Source organism: Lotus japonicus, chromosome 3 (genome assembly GCF_012489685.1).
Source record: "Lotus japonicus ecotype B-129 chromosome 3, LjGifu_v1.2".
NCBI classification, from domain to species: Eukaryota; Viridiplantae; Streptophyta; class Magnoliopsida; order Fabales; family Fabaceae; genus Lotus; species Lotus japonicus.
Window position 1 is genome coordinate 95,638,691 of NC_080043.1, and position 18,042 is coordinate 95,656,732.

The 18,042-nt window shown below is 35.4% G+C and overlaps 1 protein-coding gene and 1 long non-coding RNA gene across 8 annotated transcripts; one reads left to right on the plus strand and one right to left on the minus strand.

Annotated features, from left to right (window-relative positions):
• Nucleotides 1-1,226: 1,226 nt before the first annotated feature.
• On the minus strand, nt 1,227-5,363 carry LOC130747799 (uncharacterized). Of its 4 annotated transcripts, none has more exons than XR_009022523.1 (4): nt 4,342-5,362; nt 4,098-4,154; nt 1,825-3,581; nt 1,227-1,742 (listed from the first exon to the last, which is right to left on the minus strand). It is a non-coding gene; the product is annotated as an uncharacterized LOC130747799 (long non-coding RNA). The 4 variants fall into 4 exon arrangements; XR_009022525.1 differs by having other exon boundaries at nt 1,825-2,085; nt 3,513-4,154; nt 4,342-5,360; XR_009022524.1 differs by having other exon boundaries at nt 1,825-4,154; nt 4,428-5,363.
• A 5,620-nt stretch (nt 5,364-10,983) lies between these two features.
• On the plus strand, nt 10,984-18,042 carry LOC130747800 (GPCR-type G protein 2-like). Of its 4 annotated transcripts, none has more exons than XM_057600832.1 (14): nt 10,984-11,375; nt 11,463-11,671; nt 11,758-11,878; nt 12,093-12,222; nt 12,818-12,896; nt 13,769-13,857; nt 14,748-14,840; nt 15,186-15,212; nt 15,336-15,422; nt 16,347-16,418; nt 16,699-16,829; nt 17,308-17,459; nt 17,577-17,627; nt 17,720-18,042. In XM_057600832.1, coding segments are annotated over exons 1-13 (1,407 nt in total). In that variant the 5' UTR covers nt 10,984-11,160; the 3' UTR covers nt 17,579-17,627; nt 17,720-18,042. The 4 variants fall into 4 exon arrangements, with proteins under 4 accessions (XP_057456815.1, XP_057456818.1, XP_057456816.1 ...); XM_057600835.1 differs by having other exon boundaries at nt 17,582-17,627; XM_057600833.1 differs by having other exon boundaries at nt 17,577-18,042.

An 18,042-nucleotide genomic window follows, 5' to 3' on the forward strand; every position in this document is an offset into this window, starting at 1 on the left:
TGAATGAGAAAAAATAAGACCGTTTGAGAAGTGCGTAGCATGAGAACAAAATCTGAAGAAGAAATGATGATAAATAAAAAAGGATAAATAAGGTGAAAAAAAGAAGGGCTCTTACCGGATGAAAGATGATGATGAAGAAAAACGTCAATGTCGAAATGAAAAGTGATGAAGAAGAAGTGACCGATAGAGAAGAAAAGACGCAAAAGAAAAATTTCTAACCTGATGGAAGATCTTCTTGTGTTGGAATGATGGAGAGTCCAAATCAGAGTGATTTCCTGCACATGAATGGAGATGTTGAAGATCAAAATGAGAGAGATGAAAATAAGTTTAAAGGGGAATGGAAAGATGTTTTATATATGGGAGAAGAAGGAAGAGACTATTGGTGATTTTGTAATCACAATCCATAATTAGGAGTTACAAAAGCAACAAATAAAACGGCAAAGAATATGAAAAGGTTGTATACAAAGGGTTTCATAAGAAAAAGGATCAACAGCTAGGATTAGAAGCAATGAATGGTCAAGATTAATTCCATATTGAATTACTTTCAAATTTACGTATATGACCATGGTAAAATATTCATTCATGAGTCATAGTCTATTGCATGACTATTTTACCCTCCTTGTTGCCAAACTTTGCTTTTATATAATATATAGATATGTCAAATTACATGTTATATAATTGTGCCTTCTATTTCGCACAACATATTTTCATAGATTTTAATAATTTGAATTCAATACAATTTTAATTATATACATTTCAATAATTTTTATTAAAATATACATGACAGATTATAATTATAAAAATTTTAAAAAATGATAAATATGATAATATAGAAATTATTTAAAAATGATTTAAGAATTATAAAAAATAGTTACACTGTAAAGTTTATTTATAATAAAACATTTCAATCAGTTTCTTTTTCTTGTAATAATTAAAAAATAATAATTATACCTAAATGAAATATGTCAATTTTCCTCTTCTTACAAATCATCCCAATAAGTATATATCAACAATCAAATTAACAAAACACATGCAATCCAAATCTAAAATAGATATAGGATTCCCACCTTTACCCTCTTCCCAAAACAGGAGATAGAGAATCTTTCCCTTTTGATTGAAAGATGTTTCTTTCAATTGAAGTCATCAGCTTCTACATGTTCTAATTTTCCTCAAAGCAAGAGTAACATTATGTTAAAATTTGATCTTATTCAATAATAATTCAAATGTAATTGAAAATTATACTTGTCTCTAAAATTATAATTTATATACATGCCTATAATCAAGAATCCCACAGATTTTGCAGTACTTTGCACCAAAATAGTATCTAGCCTAACTCTTGTAGCCTGTACAATTTGAGACCCAAAGCGTTAACCAAGATGACAGTGCTTTTTTTAACATTTTTTTTCTAGTTCCTTTTCTCTATATCTAAATTTTTTTCTACCTATGATAGCACATGACCAGAAACTTCTTCATTCCTTCTACTATTTCATCAAAGAAATCATCAAGCTGCACTGTTATAGTCTCTAAGTAACTCTTCATGTTATCAAATTTTTCTTGGATATCACCGTATTGTGTTTCATAACCTGCTATTCTCTCCAACTCCACTTTCAATTCTTCCATCACAAAGCACAATATTCGCTTGTTGGGAATCAAATAGCAGAATCCCTAGTTGCCCATCAATCTATTTCTGCTCTATCTCCTTTGCACCTTATACTGCGACATTGTCATCATTCCCATTTGTTCTATCCATAAAACATTTTCAAATCATAAGTAAGAGAACACAAAAAAACCTACACAACCAAGAGACCATAAAGAGAAATGAACCTGAAGATCGTTTGTTAAGTCCCACACCATTATAAAACTTCTACAAACACATCGAATTGACATATCACACATGACTCCTGCACCAATTATATTATACTTCTGATTTCACATTGTGTTATCATACCACTTCCATCAGTTCCACTTCAATGCTTAGAAAAGGCCTGTACATGTTAAAAGGCAACTCGGCCATTAATTTTATGTCAAGCTGTCCCAAATTTTAGAAGATCACACTTGATTATGAGCAAGTGGTCTCATTTAGTCCTGAAAATAAAGAAACTCATCAAAGTATGCTATTAAGCAAAATTGAGTCTTAAGATAAGAATAGAATCGTGCGAGAATGACAACTCACACATTCAGCCCCATTTACTATTTTTGTGAATATAATTCCAAAATTCATATCTATCAAAATCATCATTGAATGAAACCAAGTAACAAATTTGCAACCCATGCATAGAATAGATAAAATGCAGGTAAATCCATAAGTGATTTGAAATACACACATTCATTGAATAAAATGGATGGCTATCATCCACCATTTAACAGAGCAACTCTAGATAACTTTCACAAAAATGGATTAGCAACAAAACTAATACAAACCACCCATAGCACCTTTTCATTTAGCCACATCATTTTTTGTAACATAGCAGAGATCCATGATTCCTAAAGTGAACCATATAGAAACTTATAAAAACTCAACTACCATGAAGTCATAGATAGAAGAGTGTTTGTAGTCAAAACTTGCATATGCCTTTGTTCATAAGTAATAGATTTGTCTAAGCACTTATTTCTAGACCTCTTTATCTAAACAAATCAAGAAATGACAATGAAGATCACAACAAACCGAAAAAGAGAAGAGAAGTGAATAGAACTTAAATCCTTTTAAGTGCCTCAAAAGACTGATGTAACACTATAGCAAATGATTCACATGTTGTCCATAAATATTTAGTAGCAATTTGTACAATTAAAAGATTAATAACATCACTTGGTCCTCAAAATGTATCTAAAATTCTAAATAGTATATATTCATCTCGTGAAGAGAACACACCAAATTTTTCTCTATCTAAAACAAATAGCTTCACCTACACCTTATTATTGGAGTTCTACATACTTTTATATATTCCTATGATTAAAACAACTCAAAAAGGTTAGAGCTTTTAACAAAATAAAAAAGTTAATATCTTAATGGACATTTCTAAAAGATAACCAAGAACATCAATAAAAAGAACTTTAATATCGTAATATTAGCTAAAATTATATCAAAATGTGTCAATGACAAATTAGAGTCTACCACAACAAAAAGCATTTAAAATATTTAAATACCCAAAACCTTAAAAGCATTTCTACAAATTAAAATAGAGTAAGCAAAATATTAAACTATCAATCCTAACAAATCAAATATTCTCCTAGATATCCAGGCCCCTCATATTCATATTCTCCTTCCCATGACATGTAAAATTCAAGATCGTATTCTCCTGCTCTTGACAATGAGTTTCAACAAAAAAATGTATTGATGACATTATAAGAGTGCAGCTAAAAGAAAGAAAGAAAATGTCATTTATATAGTCCTAAAAGAAATATGAGATCCTGAAACTCCGTATTGTAAATCGAGGAGACGAAGAAAAAAGGCGTCTATTTTAAAACAAAAAATCTTGGTGAATTTGGTTAAAAGCAAAGATTTCTTTGATTACCGAGAGGAGAAAAATCAAAGCCCGAAAGAAAAAGATTGCATCATGATGAAACTTACCACACGGAAAGCCCTGTAAAAATGAAAACTAAACAAATTAGAAGAGTTGAGGACAAAATAGAGTTGCAAATAGAAGAAAACAACTGGTAGATAAATCAGATGTATTGTTTAAATGCTAATGTTTCAGAACCTTCATTCAACAAAATGAAATTTGTAGCTCCTATATTTAGTTCTCAACCATATTAAATTCCATAAACAAACTCCACCATCTAAGTAGGTTATTTGGTTAACTAAATCATCTTTATTCATGGTACAAACTCCACCTTTCCTCACATAACCCTTCCAAGTCCAACAACTCTTCTTACACCTCTGTCTTTTTTAATTGTTACCAACATCCAATGGACTTGGACCTCAAACAACAACAAAAAAAAAAACCGATAACATAATCAAGTAAAGGAAAAATGTATTATGTAATTTCATATAAGTCAGGAATTGTTTGAGAAAAGAAACCATTTGAGATATCCTTTTGGAGCATATAGATCAATAGATCAATTGAAGCAAATGCCCAGCAGGCAAAATTCCTTCATACCTCCATGAGTGAGAGGAGATACTGTTTGCGACCTCGGCACATGCCAGAAGTAACCTCCTTGCAGTTTTTAACAAACAGACACATAATCAGGATGTAATTTTTTTAAAAATGAAATTTATAAATAAAAAAGAAATGGAAAGCCAAATAAACTGGAATACACAATGTGACAGTTAAGTCGGCAGTGACCACAATAAGCAGGGAGAGCAGAATTTATCAATTGCAGATAATCAAATAACAGACAAACCATTTGCCAGATCAGTAAGCCACTGCCTTGCTTGAAACTTGAAAGCAAAGAGATGGAAAGTAGAGCACACGCTTCATCAAACTCACCAAAATCCTCCCTTCCATGAACCGATGTCCTCTGCTTAAGAAAGCTCCACGGTTAGATGAAACATCTAATCTCTCGATTCAGGCACCATCTCCAAACTCCGAGCAGCCCCTTCCACCACCGTCATCGCCCCTCCAACTCTGCCTTCAATAAATCCGGCCAGCCATCCTCCGAAGTCTGAATCCAGATGCGCACAACAACTGCTTAGATTCCATTCATCCCAATTTATAGATCGTTCAAGAAGGTTTGCATGCACTAATTTCAAATTTCAAATTTCAAATTAAAATCATCTTGAGTAGCAGACTATAGGGAGGCATCATGGTTTGCAATTGATAGGGCTGCAAATGGAAGAGAAAAGCAAGGTTTGTTAGTTTTGATAAACACGTAAAGTTAATGGTTGCAGGCACCAGGCAGCAGTTAAAGAAAACACGCAAAGCTGCCCTGATAATTTGTCGTGTTGTTTTCTCTATTTTCTCTCTCCGTTAATTGGCTGTTGTGGGAGGTTTGGGTAAATCCATAATGAGGAATTTAAAAAATAATCAACAATATTTAATGCAGCAGTTACGAATTCTTATAAAAATAAAAAAAATCTTGAAGATAGAGATTGGAAGCAGAAAAATTCAAATAAAGCTTGCTCATTGGTCATTGGTGTGGCAAGGAAGGTTTTAGGCTATCATTAATTACCTACACTTAGGTTTAAATTAGCCAATCTTTAACTCTCTCTTTTTTCAATTTTCCTCCATTTACAGGCTGTGGACCACGCTAGGGAAGATATCACATATTCACATCATCACTTGTGTTCAGGTCCACGTGCCAACGTGAAGATGGAAGTTGCTAAATATAGTATTACAAATTTCTTTTAGATTTTTTTTAAATTATTCTGCTAACGTGGCGTAAAATCGGGGTTGGTTCCACTAGTGACACATGTCAAACTTTCCTTCTAATGGGTTCTCATTTTATTTATATTGAGATTGAGATTGAGATAACACGGTTAATTTTTTAACAAGTACTTTTTTTAGGGTATTATTAAGTACTTTATGCAAATTAAAAAGCACTTATTGAAGTTTATTTAAGGCATTTTTTAATAGATAAGTTCCAATAATCTCATATACAAATAGGCTCAATATATAATAATTCAAGTTTGGTTAATTGAATTAGTATCCAAGAGAAAAAAAATAAGAAATCAAATTTAATATGGATTTAAAAATATTTAAATCAAAACTTGAAAGATATGATTCATAAAATATTTTTTACACTATGGACTGGGCGAGTCTCTCATGTCCGAGGGTTGCTCGCTCAGGAGACGTGGGTCCAAGCACACAACGCTCACCAGAGGACAACTTAAAAGAAGCAGGTTTTTATTTTGCCTAGATTGCTTGCTTGAAGCAAGAGTTACTTGTAAGGGAGTTGGGCTTAGAATAACGCGGCTCAACATGCCCATTATGATAACGTGTAAAGCCCATCAGATCTCTATAAATACGGGTTGGGGCCCTTGTAAAAGATTTTTGCTCATTTGAACCGATAACAAACTTTTATTTATCCACATGTGTTCAATTCCTTAGGACTTTGGGGTCGCCTTTCGCGTGAGTGTTAAATTTAAGAACATGTACAAATCAAATATTATCTAATCTCACATAATAGATAATAAAAACTAATACCAACTGATAAAAACTAATAGCTTTTATGGTCCCTCACTTATCACGGTTTTTCACTTTTGGTCCCCAATAAAAAAATTAGCACTTTTGGTCCTCAGCATTGCTTATTTGTTTGCGAAAATGATCCCTATTTAGACTAAAACGGCAAAAGTGAGGGACTAATTTTGCTAATTTTTTCTAAAGGGACCAAAAATGCAAAATTGTGATAAGTGAGGGACCAAAAGAGCTATTAAGCCTTTCAAATATAAATAAATTCAAATTGAAATGTTTTTTTTTGGGTAAAATGGTACATGTATTCATTTTCCCCAAATTAATCCATAGATTAACCATGTAACAAAACTAACTATGTTTGTTAGATGGAGGACGTTGTGTATTTTAGAAAAAAATATAGATTTTTTTTTACGGGGACAAATTAAATAATTATAATTTTGATCGGGACAAATAAAATTATTAATTCCTATTTTACTTTTAAAAAAAAATTAAGAACTCCACAAATTCAAACTATTTATCATTAAATTTTTAAATTGACCCAATCTATCACTTTTGTTAACAACTCTCATTTATTCTATCTCCATTAATTAGAATAGAAGATAGGGATTGAGGCTCTAGAGGATAAAAAAATGGTTACATAAATGTGTCATTTCTATTAAAACTATCATCGGTAAGTCTAAAACTCAAATATTTAATTTTGTCAAGGAAAGAGTTTGGAAAAAGCTTAAAGGGTGGAAGGAAAAGTTTCTTTCAAGAGCCGGGAGGGAAATTTTAATTAAATATGTGGCACAAGCAATTCCTTCTTATGTTATGTCTTGCTTTGTTTTGCTTGATGGTATTTATGCATATATTGACCATATGATTTCCAAATTTTCTGGGACGGCGATCCAGCTCGCCAAAGCTTACATTGGACCAAGTGGGAAAATCTTTGTAAAGGAAAAATGGAAGGGGGCCTTGGCTTTCGAGATTTTAAATCTTTTAATTTGGCCTTAGTGGGCAAGAATTGGTGGCAGATTTATACACATCCGGATTGTTTGATGGCTCGTGTCTTCAAGGCGGTATATTTTAATAGTGGTGACATTCGCGGGGCTAAGAAAGGTTACCGTCTGAGCTTTGCATGGACAAGCATTATGATGACTAGTTGGATTTTTGAACAGGGAGATATGTGGCGCATTGGTGATGGAACACAGGTCAATATTTGGATTGATAAATGGGTGCCGGGTGGAGCATCCCTCGTTTATAGACATGATCTTGTTGAGGAGATGGCTTTATCAAAAGTTGCATCGTTGATTGATCATGAGAGGCATTGTTGGTGGAGGGACTTGGTAGCGTTTGTCTTTAGTCCAAGCACAGCGGAGCTTATCCTATCTATTCCTTTGAGCTTGAATGGGGTCCAGGATATTTTATATTGGCCAGGAGCCTCAAATGGACACTACACGTCCAATTTTGGGTATGTTTTTTTTAGAAAGTTAGCAAGCATTGATGCTCCTTCTTCGTCCACGGTGGTTGGCTTTAGTGCCCGTTTCTAGAAAGGTTTTTGGGCTACTTCTGCATTGCCTAGATGCAAGGAGACAAGCTGGAGAGTTGTCTCGGGTTACTTGCCTCTGAAAGACAGGCTGTTTTGGCGACACGTTGATGTTGATCCAGGATGTTGTTCGTGCTTGGGAGAGAACGAGACTACGGAGCATTTTTTCATGCTGCGCCCAACAGCGAAGCAGGTCTGGTACACGTCCTCCTTGTCTCTCTGAGTCGACAGCTTCATTGCTTCTGCAGATTTCTTGACGTGGGTGGTCGAGCAAGGTGATTCCGAATTCATTTCCACGGTCCAGACGACTATCTATGTGATATGAGAGGCCATAAATCCGGTTCAGTTCCAACAACGTAATTTCTCTATTACAGGCGTTCTCTGTCGAGTTGAGGTCATGCAAGGTGCGCTTCGAGTGAGTGACGGTGGTCCAGGGACGGGTGCAAGGCCAGCTCGATGGCGGAGGCCACACCCAAGTACCATCAAGTGCAACTTCGATGCGTCTTTCCGAGGGGGTGGCACCGCGGGTCTTGGCATGGTTGCTCGCAATTCAGAGGGCGAGGCAATGGCTGCGTCATGCTCTTTTCCAATCCCTATTAGCTCCCATCTTTTGGCGGAAGCTATGGCTATGCGATGGACGATGCAGCTAGCGATTGACTTGGGTTTTCGCCGGATTGTTATAGAGACAGATTGCTTGAATCTCTTTAACGCTTGGAGGATGAATGAGGAGGGTCGGTCTTATTTGAGTACTCTTATTAGAGATTGTCGTTTATTAGTTTCTGAATTTGAGTTTGTTTCTCTTTGTTTTGTTCGTCGCACGAGTAATGTCATTGCTGACTTTTTTGCTCGGAACGCGGACACTTGTGCCAATATGGTATGGGTGGAAGAGGTTCCTTTAGCCGCGCTCCCGTTGCTTGATGCTGATGTAATGAACCTTGAGCCAGTTGGCGTTTAATATATTTCATGTTTACTTAAAAAAAAAAAAACTGAAATCTCACAAGCTTCAGAACCTTAATCATAATTTTATAATAAAAAAAGTGGGTTTACCAGTATGTACTTTTTACCTGCTATAGTGGGTTTACCAGGTATTTCGAATTAAATTTAATTTAAAAAATATATTTCACTAAATTACATACCTAATAACCTAATCACTAAATTAAACCCTCCATCATCTTCATTAGCATCTTCATCTACCTTCATCCTCCAAGAAACCTAGAAACCCATAACCCCATCAAGCCACCCCTGCCTAGAACCCATCGCCGCCCCTAACCACCAAAATCTCCAACCCAACTCTTAATTCCTACCCTAAAACCCATGAAATCATCCCCAACACAAATCATCCCTTCATTCAAATTTGGCATTCCTAGAACTCTAACATGGCTCACTTGTTTACTTCTCAGGTCATACCAACAGAGTTTCTCACGGTTGTGTTCAAGCAGAATCTTCGCCCCATCAGAAGAATAACCCAAAGGCCTCATAGATTTCAAGGATCTCAAGTCAGGTTATTCCATCAAAGTAAAAAGCTTGCACCAACTCTCTTTCAATCCATACTCCTCCATCACCCAAACATCAACCTTGGTATTGTGGTATTTCACAATCATGCAGAGGCACCCTTCGAAAAGTTCCACCTCAATCTCAAAATCTCCATCATCATCACCATAACTCGTTTCAGGAAGTGGCATCTCGATAGAACCCAACCGCAACCCACTCCCACCGTCACCCCTAACCTACCCGGAAACCCACCCCTAGGCCTGTCCATCGGACAGTTATGGGCGAATTCAAGCTCACTCGGTTTTTTGTTGGGTGAAATTACACCAAACCACCTGCCTGCCACCATTCACCTAGTAGCAACGGGTTTGTCGGGTTGGGTTTGGTCGAGTAACGGTTATATCAGTCGGGTAAAATGATTATTGATCGAAGAAAAAAATCACAGATAAGAGAGGACGAGATGAGGAGTTCCAGCAAAAATTCAAAAAATAACATCTAATATACATAAATTACTTGATAAATCAACATAAATGACATTATAACATTACAAATCTATCTTCAGAAACGAAAGAAATACCAAATCAATCAAGATCTTCACAACAATAGTGTTGCATGGCCTCCCTCCGAAAACGTCTTCACCGTCGACGCCGAGATCTACCATTACACGCTTCCAAGTTCTAAAACAGATGAGAGAAGGGTTAAGAGGACAGAGAACGAAGGAAGTCGGGAACCACCGCAAATGACGACGAAACCCCTCCGTCGCGACGAGATCGTTTTCGCTGCGATGAAACCTCTCTGTCGTGACGATCGAGATCGCTTCCTCCACCTCAGAAGGAGAAGGAGGTGGAGCCGTGGTAGTGTGGACTTGGTGCGATACACGATGGTTGGACTTGGAGGCTAGGGTTGAGGCTTAAGAGGTGGTGGACTGGCGGTTGAGGCTTGAGTGAAAGAGGTGGTGAATTGGCGACTAAGGCTTGATTGAGAGAGGTGGTGGCTTGTGTGAACGAATTAGAGAGGTGGTGGAGTGGCGGATGAGGCTTGAGTGAGAGAATCAGAGAAGTGGTGGAGACTAGGGTTTTTGAGAGAGTAGAGATTTTGAATATATATATGGTAGGTTAGGGTTAGTTAGTGTGAGTTGTGGGGTTGGGCTGTTAACTTTTTTGTTTTGTTTAAGAGTTAGTTCAGTCGGTTCATACCCTAAATTGAACTCTACCGAACTAAACCAAATGGAAGCGTTTGTTTTTTTCAACCGCCAACCCGTTAACCGACCCATCCGAACCGAGATGGTGTTTTTGGTAGCGGGTCGGACGGTTTCTAACAGGCCTTAAAATTTTGGACAGCCCTACCCATCCTCACCGAGCGAAAACCGATCGCAACCCACCTCACCTGTCCCTTCGTCCCTTTTAGATTTCAGATCTGAAAGAAAAGCTTCAAGCTTCCAAATCTAAAACCTTCGAACAAACCAAGATTCAAATCTAGATCTGCGAAACCCATTTTTTTCAATTGGGTATTTTTGTTTTGGTTGGTTTTTTACCCATGCAGGGTAAATTTTGTGTTAAAAATCTGGGAGAGAAGGTTTGGGCATGAATTGGTTGAGAAATTGAAGAACACGCTGAAGAAGGAGAAGAAGAATGATGATGAAAAAGAAGAAGAAAAACAGGGAAGGGTGGTTCAGTTGTGAGGTGTAGTGTGGGGGTTTAGATATGATGAAAAAGATAAATTCATATCTCCTATAAAGTCTTCTCCTTACTCAAACTTAAACTCCGCACTTGAATTCTCAACAGAAAGATGAATGAAATTCTTGAGTTAAGATAAAATAAGATTATGGATAAATGATATTTGGTTAATAAAATATATATATTTTAATTTTATTTTTTTAAACCTACAATGATGACATGACAAAAAATGGAAAGGAAAGCTTAGCATAGCAGTGTTGTGTTGTTGTTATTCCCTTCAAGATCCTTCCACTGCACAATTCAGAGAAATGGTTGATTTCAGAAGAAGATGAATTGAATTGATGAAGTTGTAACTGTGAAGTAGAAGAATCGTAATCTCACTCGATCGATCGATCAATCGATGGGTTGGGGAAGAGGAATATTCGAATCCACGGTGGTTTTGGGATCCCTATGCTCACTCGGTTGGGCGGGTCTCTGGTTCCTCAACCGTCGTCTCTACAAAGAGTACGAAGAGAAACGCGTCCTCGTTCAGATCATCTTCAGCGTCGTCTTTGCTTTCTCCTGCAATCTCCTTCAACTCGTCATCTTCGAAATCATCCCTCTTCTCTCCAAAGAGTCAGTCAATCACTCCTTCATCAAAACCCTAATATCGTTCGTTCATTCATTCATTCATTCATTGTTGTTGTTTCAATTTTCGTGTAGGGCCAGAGTTGTCAACTGGAAAATCGACTTGTTTTGTTTGATTCTGTTGCTGGTTTTTCTCCTGCCTTATTATCATTGCTTCTTGATGCTTAAGAACAATGGTGTTAGAACTGAAAGGGCTGCATCTGGAGCTGCTTTGTTCTTGCTCGCTTTTCTCTATGTCTTTTGGCGAATGGGCATTCACTTTCCTATGCCATCACCTGATAAAGGTACATACAAACTAGAATAGAGTGCAGTGGTACTGGAATTGGTGTCTGTTTGCTATGATTGTTGCATCTTGTTCCTTGTGTTTCAGGGTTCTTTACTATGCCTCAACTTGTGAGCAGAATTGGGGTCATTGGTGTTACTGTTATGGCTGTTCTGTCTGGCTTTGGAGCTGTCAACTTGCCCTACAGTTATTTATCACTTTTCATCAGGTAATTAATTACCTAGTTCTTCTTCCTTCTGGACTATCTTGCTTATCAATATGAGGTTGTTTATAGCTCCTGCAACATTGAATCTTATCTACTTTATCAGTATTCATTTCTAGGGATGTTCTTTTGATGACTTGAGAGTGTGAGAAAAATGTACGGAAAGGGATTTTGCTATGTTTTTTATTGGTTATTGACGTTTATCACTTATACTGATTAGAGAGATTGAGGAAACAGAGATCAAGGGATTGGAAAGACAACTCATGCAGTCAATTGAGAGTTGTATAACAAAGAAAAAGAAAATTATTCTTTGTCAAAAGGAGATGGAGCACAAGCAAGGATCTGAGGAGGTGACCTTTTTATCTTTTGCACATCCGCATGTTTATGGTGGATAGATTTTTTTAATGTTTCCTTTTGTTCTGAGGAATTTCTTTTTTATAAAAGAATATGTTAATGAAAAATCTTAAGGGAAAAGGATGAGAGATCAGTGAGCCTTGAAAATGCAAAAAAAGGTGCTGAATTATTTGTATATCAGTTACCGAAATTCCCTTGCTGCAACCATAAGCAGGGCCATGCACACAATCCTATCCTGTACTAATTTTGCCAAATACTGACATTTTTACATGGCATGCACAACACTGCCATAAGCCCCCCCCCCCCCCCCCCCCCCCGTATTCCTTCCACGTACAAGTCAATAGTTAGAATGGATTTGTGAATTGCTGTGCTCAAATATCAATGAATGAATTATTTGTATAATAATATCTTGATTTTTTCTTTGGTTTCATAATTTAAAATATGAATTATCCAGTGCTGACTTATATTGATTTTATAAAGTTCAGTCTTTGTTTGATAAAATATAAGTTTCACCTGATTTTCTTTTAGGGTTCTTACCTGCCATTTCTTTTTGCACACACGATCTTGCTCAACTGAACTCATTTGTTGCAGAAGTTAAATGCTAGATCTTTAATTAAACGCATAGTCGGTACGGTCGTTCGATCGGTGCATGAAGACCAAAAAGAACAAGGTCAGTTTTCTTTTAATTCGTGAAATAGCCTTTTTAAGCTTCAGTTTTTTTTTAATCTAAGTTTCGGGGGAAATTGTATTAAAAATTTATATGATCAATAAGACAAGCAAAAGCTCTAAGGCACAGAGACTGAAGAACATCTTTGTTTCTTTATGATTTATAATGAAGGTGGATTTATGCAGTGCTTTTTTGTGTTTGGTTGTAGACTTATGCTTGCGGTTTTAAGTATAATCTCTTATTAACCATTATCACTTCTCTTGGAAAAAGTGTTTGTAGCTTCTCTGTGGCGCTTGGTTAGTTTCTATTTTATAGGGTATTAGAGTATATGTAGTCACATGCTGACATGGCATTGCTGACATGGCATTGCTGACATGTCAATCTGTAACAGAATTAGTTAGTAGCTGTTATTAGCTGTAACGGAATTCTCTCTCTCTCTCTCTCTTAGTAATAGCTTGCTGCGCAAGCTTCACTCAATCTCTAAAAATAGCTAAGTGCTATTCATTGTAACCTAACCTTTCAGAAATACAATATAGTTCCAATTCAGTTAGAGTTTCAACATAGGGATTTTTTTGTTGGATATTCAGAGAGATTGGAGTCCATTGCTCAATTGATGAGTTTTTCCTTTTGATCAAAATGGGGCTCCCATCTTAACTCATGCAAATACACAGTCCTGTGTTTAAACATGATTGAAATTTGGAAGCAAAATTTGCTCATCTCTGGGGTTCTAAGCAAAGATCTTATTATTGGCATACTTATTACAAAATGATTTACTTAATAATGGTATATCTAATTGTATCATTTTAATTTTCTGCAACCATGCTATAGATATTATCAATTACAAATTTTAAATTATTCTTATGCTGATTGTGAAGATATCAAAGGGATGGAAGCAGAGGTACTGGCTTTGGAAGAGCTTTCAAAGCAATTGTTCTTGGAGATCTACGAGCTTCGTCAAGCAAAGGTTTACTTTATCTGATACGTTGGATTTCCCTAACCCACTTGCTAGAATTGTGTATGGACTATATAGACATATGTAATTTCTTAACTTTTATTCCTCTATATCCAATCTTCACATCATAAGCCCACTTGTCAATAAATTTAGTTTCAGCCTAAAATAGTGTTGGACTGTGCTTTGATTACAATTCCATGCCCAAATGGCTTGCTTGAGAGCTTATTACAGTTCTAAATAAAATTATTAGGTTTCCTTTTTGAAGAGTTTGGACTCTTGCTTCTCCTGATGGTTTATATTTTTTAGTCCTTTCAACCACTCTTCTATTACAAAAAAGCTTCTCCTTACTAAACCCTTTATAATGTCAAGCTTGCAACAATAGTTAAGTTCTTCATATGGACAATGTCTCTCAGCAAGATCAATTCTAATGAAGTGATAATACGGTGCAAGGATGGAATATCCCACATGCTCTCTGTCCAGATATCTGTATCGTGGTGCAAACTATTTTATTCTACTTCAATATAGAGGACACCTGTTTCGAATGTAAAATTGATGCCTCATTAAAAAGCCAGCACTTCTTCTATGCATGGCTTTGCGATGAAGTACAGCGTAAGAGTGTTGCAGCTGCTGGAATGAAACTATGAGAATCAGAAAAACTAATTCCAAACCATATTATCTTTACTGAAAACTGTGGCATTGACCTTTAGGAAAACCAATGTGACTGTCTTCTTTTTGAAGAATGTATTATCATGAATGATACATTTATGTGATTGATTTTGTATAAAACAAAATGATCGACTTCATCTTCTACAATAAAGTAATACAGTTGAACTTTGTTGCTTTTTTCTTATTTTTTTACTGTGCAAATCTTCATATCGGAAAAACTGGTTCTCAATTTGCAGGAAGCTGCTGCTTATTCTCGAACATGGAGAGGACATATGCAGAATCTACTAGGCTATGCTTGTTCTGTTTATTGTGTGTACAAAATGATTAAGGTACTGGGATATACGACAACAATATTTGATGTTTTATACACTAGAATTAGATTTTCCTGGATAGACTAATGGTTATACTTGGTGGATTGAAGCTTTCTTAAGGTATAGATGGTTCACAATGGTCAATCTGGAAATATTTACTAATTAATGCTGCCAAAACAAATCATTCATTTGGTTGATAGCAACATGTTTCTAATTATTCCCAAAGACTTGGACTAAATTGCTAGTATAGGTGACATCTGTCTGGTTAATTGTATTTTGTGCAAATTATTTCCATGGAAAGTGAGCTTTTCTATTATTTTTGAATCTGTTATAGTTAATGTGGCTTTTTATCGTTTTTTGCAGTCATTGCAAAGTGTTGTTTTCAAACAGGTATATTGCATTCCTCAATTGTTCTTTAATTTGATCATATCTTATGTTGCTATTAGTATTTTCCAGTTACCTTTTTCCAGCTTTTGGACTGATTCTAATACTGTTAATGTGTTTTTATGATAGAATGGTTCAGTTGATCCTGTGACAAGGACAATAAGTATATTCTTACAGTTCTTTGATATAGGAATCAATGCAGCATTATTATCACAGGTCAGTTGCTTGCCATTCTTTTTTCTAGAATAAATGTTGGCTTTCTTCTCAGTTTGACTCGAAAACCTGATGCATTCTTATTTAAAGATCAAATTAGGCATTATCTTATTTTGTAAATGTCGGAGAGTTATATATTGGTACTAAGCGTCTAAGTTAGTTGAGATGAGCTTGTTCTAGTTGCGCTGCACTTGTCCAAAATTCATTAGGATAAAAATATATAGAGAGCCTAATTACACTTAAGTTAGCACACACCATTCACTATTTTCTCTCTCTTGATCTCTCTTAAGTCTTAACAATAAATATCTTAAAGTTTCTGTAGAAAGTTGGTCATTAAATTCCTTTGTTGTTATAAAGTGCAAGTGTTTGCTTTGGACTTGTTTGTTGCAGAATTTAGGTTGATTTCTTTCTTTATCTGCTTCTGGTTGATCCTCCTCACTAATCAGAGCTATTGTAGAGATTTCCAGTGAAATGTTAGATGATGAGGAAATCTTTGATTGCTTCCAATTTGTGTAATAAACTTGTTTAAGAAGTAGGATATTCATGAGTCAAGAATATGGTAGTTTATATGGCATTAAATCTAATTTCCTAATTATTCTTTTTGTTCATAATTTGTGCAGTCATTCACAATTTCTTTATTTGAATTAGCTGAACGCATTCTTGTATGATCAGATCCGGTTCTTTCTAGTTCTCACTTGTCACTAGTTACTTATCACCTGTCTTTGATTTTATTTGATTTTTTAATTTATTAATTGCCATAAAATGCTCATTCATTTGTAGTTAGTTTGCTATTTGTAATAAAGATATACAGAACTTAGCAGGTTTTTAGGATATTATATTGTTTGAAAGTTCCAACTCCTTTTGTGTTGACTTAGTCTTTTTTTATTGTATTATTTAAAAAATTTGTTCTGCAATTTTTTGTCACAGTACATTTCCTTGCTATTCATTGGAATGTTGGTTGTGATATCAGTGCGTGGATTCTTAACAAATCTAATGAAGGTATTCCAACTGCTTTCAATTCCTAATTTTTTCCCATTTGTTGCATATATAGTTATATCAATATGATTAACTGCTAAATTGCCTCTTGAAGAGTTATTACAATCTCAAGAAATTGCCTTTTTATGGTGGTTGGTTTGAGAGTTCTTCTGCTAGGATGATATCTTGTCCTATATTATGTTTCCAAGTACAAGTTGGTTTCACTACATATAGTAACAGATACAGTTTATCCTCTTGACTTATTATGAAGCCTAACTTCCATTCTCTTTGGGGCTGCGTGCAGTTCTTTTTTGCTGTTTCAAGAGTTGGAAGTGGATCTTCAAGCAATGTTGTTCTGTTTTTGTCTGAGATAATGGGAATGTATTTTCTATCGTCTATTCTTTTAATCAGGAAAAGCTTGGCTACTGAATACAGGTATGGTAGTAATATATGCATTAGTAATGTCTAAATGATTTTCATGATAGAAACCTGTTCCGGAATACTGCTTAAACAGAATTTAAGAATTTAGGTGCTCTTGATTGTACGTATGCCTGTGCGGCTGTGCCGTAGACAACAATTCATGAATACCAGGGTAAGAAAGTTACACTGAAATGTTGAGTTGTTGGTTAATAAACACTTTTACAGAATACGAAAAGTTGTTACCAAGAGAAAATTTATAACAAGGTTTACTGACATCCTCATAAAAAATATGAATGCAAGAAAGAGTGAAGATAAAAAGAAATACAAGATTAAACATAAAGCCTTCCAGTTGTATTGATATCTATACAAATACTAGTTGCATTATTTAGAACTCAGCTCAAAGAAGCAGCATACCAAAGCACATTACTTTTCATTGAACTTCACTGGATGGTCACCATTGTCTTGATGACGTCTGATCTGATTTTTTCGGCAGGATTATTATAACAGATGTACTGGGTGGTGATATCCAGTTTGACTTCTATCACCGGTGGTTTGATGCAATTTTTGTGGCTAGTGCATTCCTTTCGCTACTTTTACTATCTGCACATTATACATCTCGTCAAATTGACAAACATCCAATTGATTGTGAGTGCAATTTTACCACTTAAATATGAGTTGAACTTATTTTAGGCGTTGTGAATTATAAATCTTGATAATAGACAAATGAATTTCTCACTACTTTTGTTGTTTATTTCAATGTAGAACAGGAAACATACGCCCTAGTTGCATGTATAGTTTCTAGTGCCATGGAAGGTATGATATCAGGTCACTAGCATGCAGGTTCAAGATGGATGCATTCAAATTAATTTGATAACTTATAAAGGTTATTTGTTGCGATTTGCCAGTGAATAGAAGATTAAGACATCTGATGCTAGAAGAAATCATTGGTGAGAGGGTTTATGATGTTGTTTGTTATATCAACAGATGTGCATACTGCCAAATTTATTAGAATTAGAATACCCATTTTTTGGATTAGCTTCTTTTGAAAGAGGAAACTTCCTAGCAGAAATATTGTGTGTGTTTGGTTTTCAGTTTGCAAAACGGAGTTTGAGTGAATGTGGGTTTGCAAAACAGAGTTTGAGTGAATGTGAGTTGAATGTAATGTGATTTATGTTTGGATACTTTTATTTTAAAAGTAAGTTTGATGAAAAGAATGTTGTTTGGATAA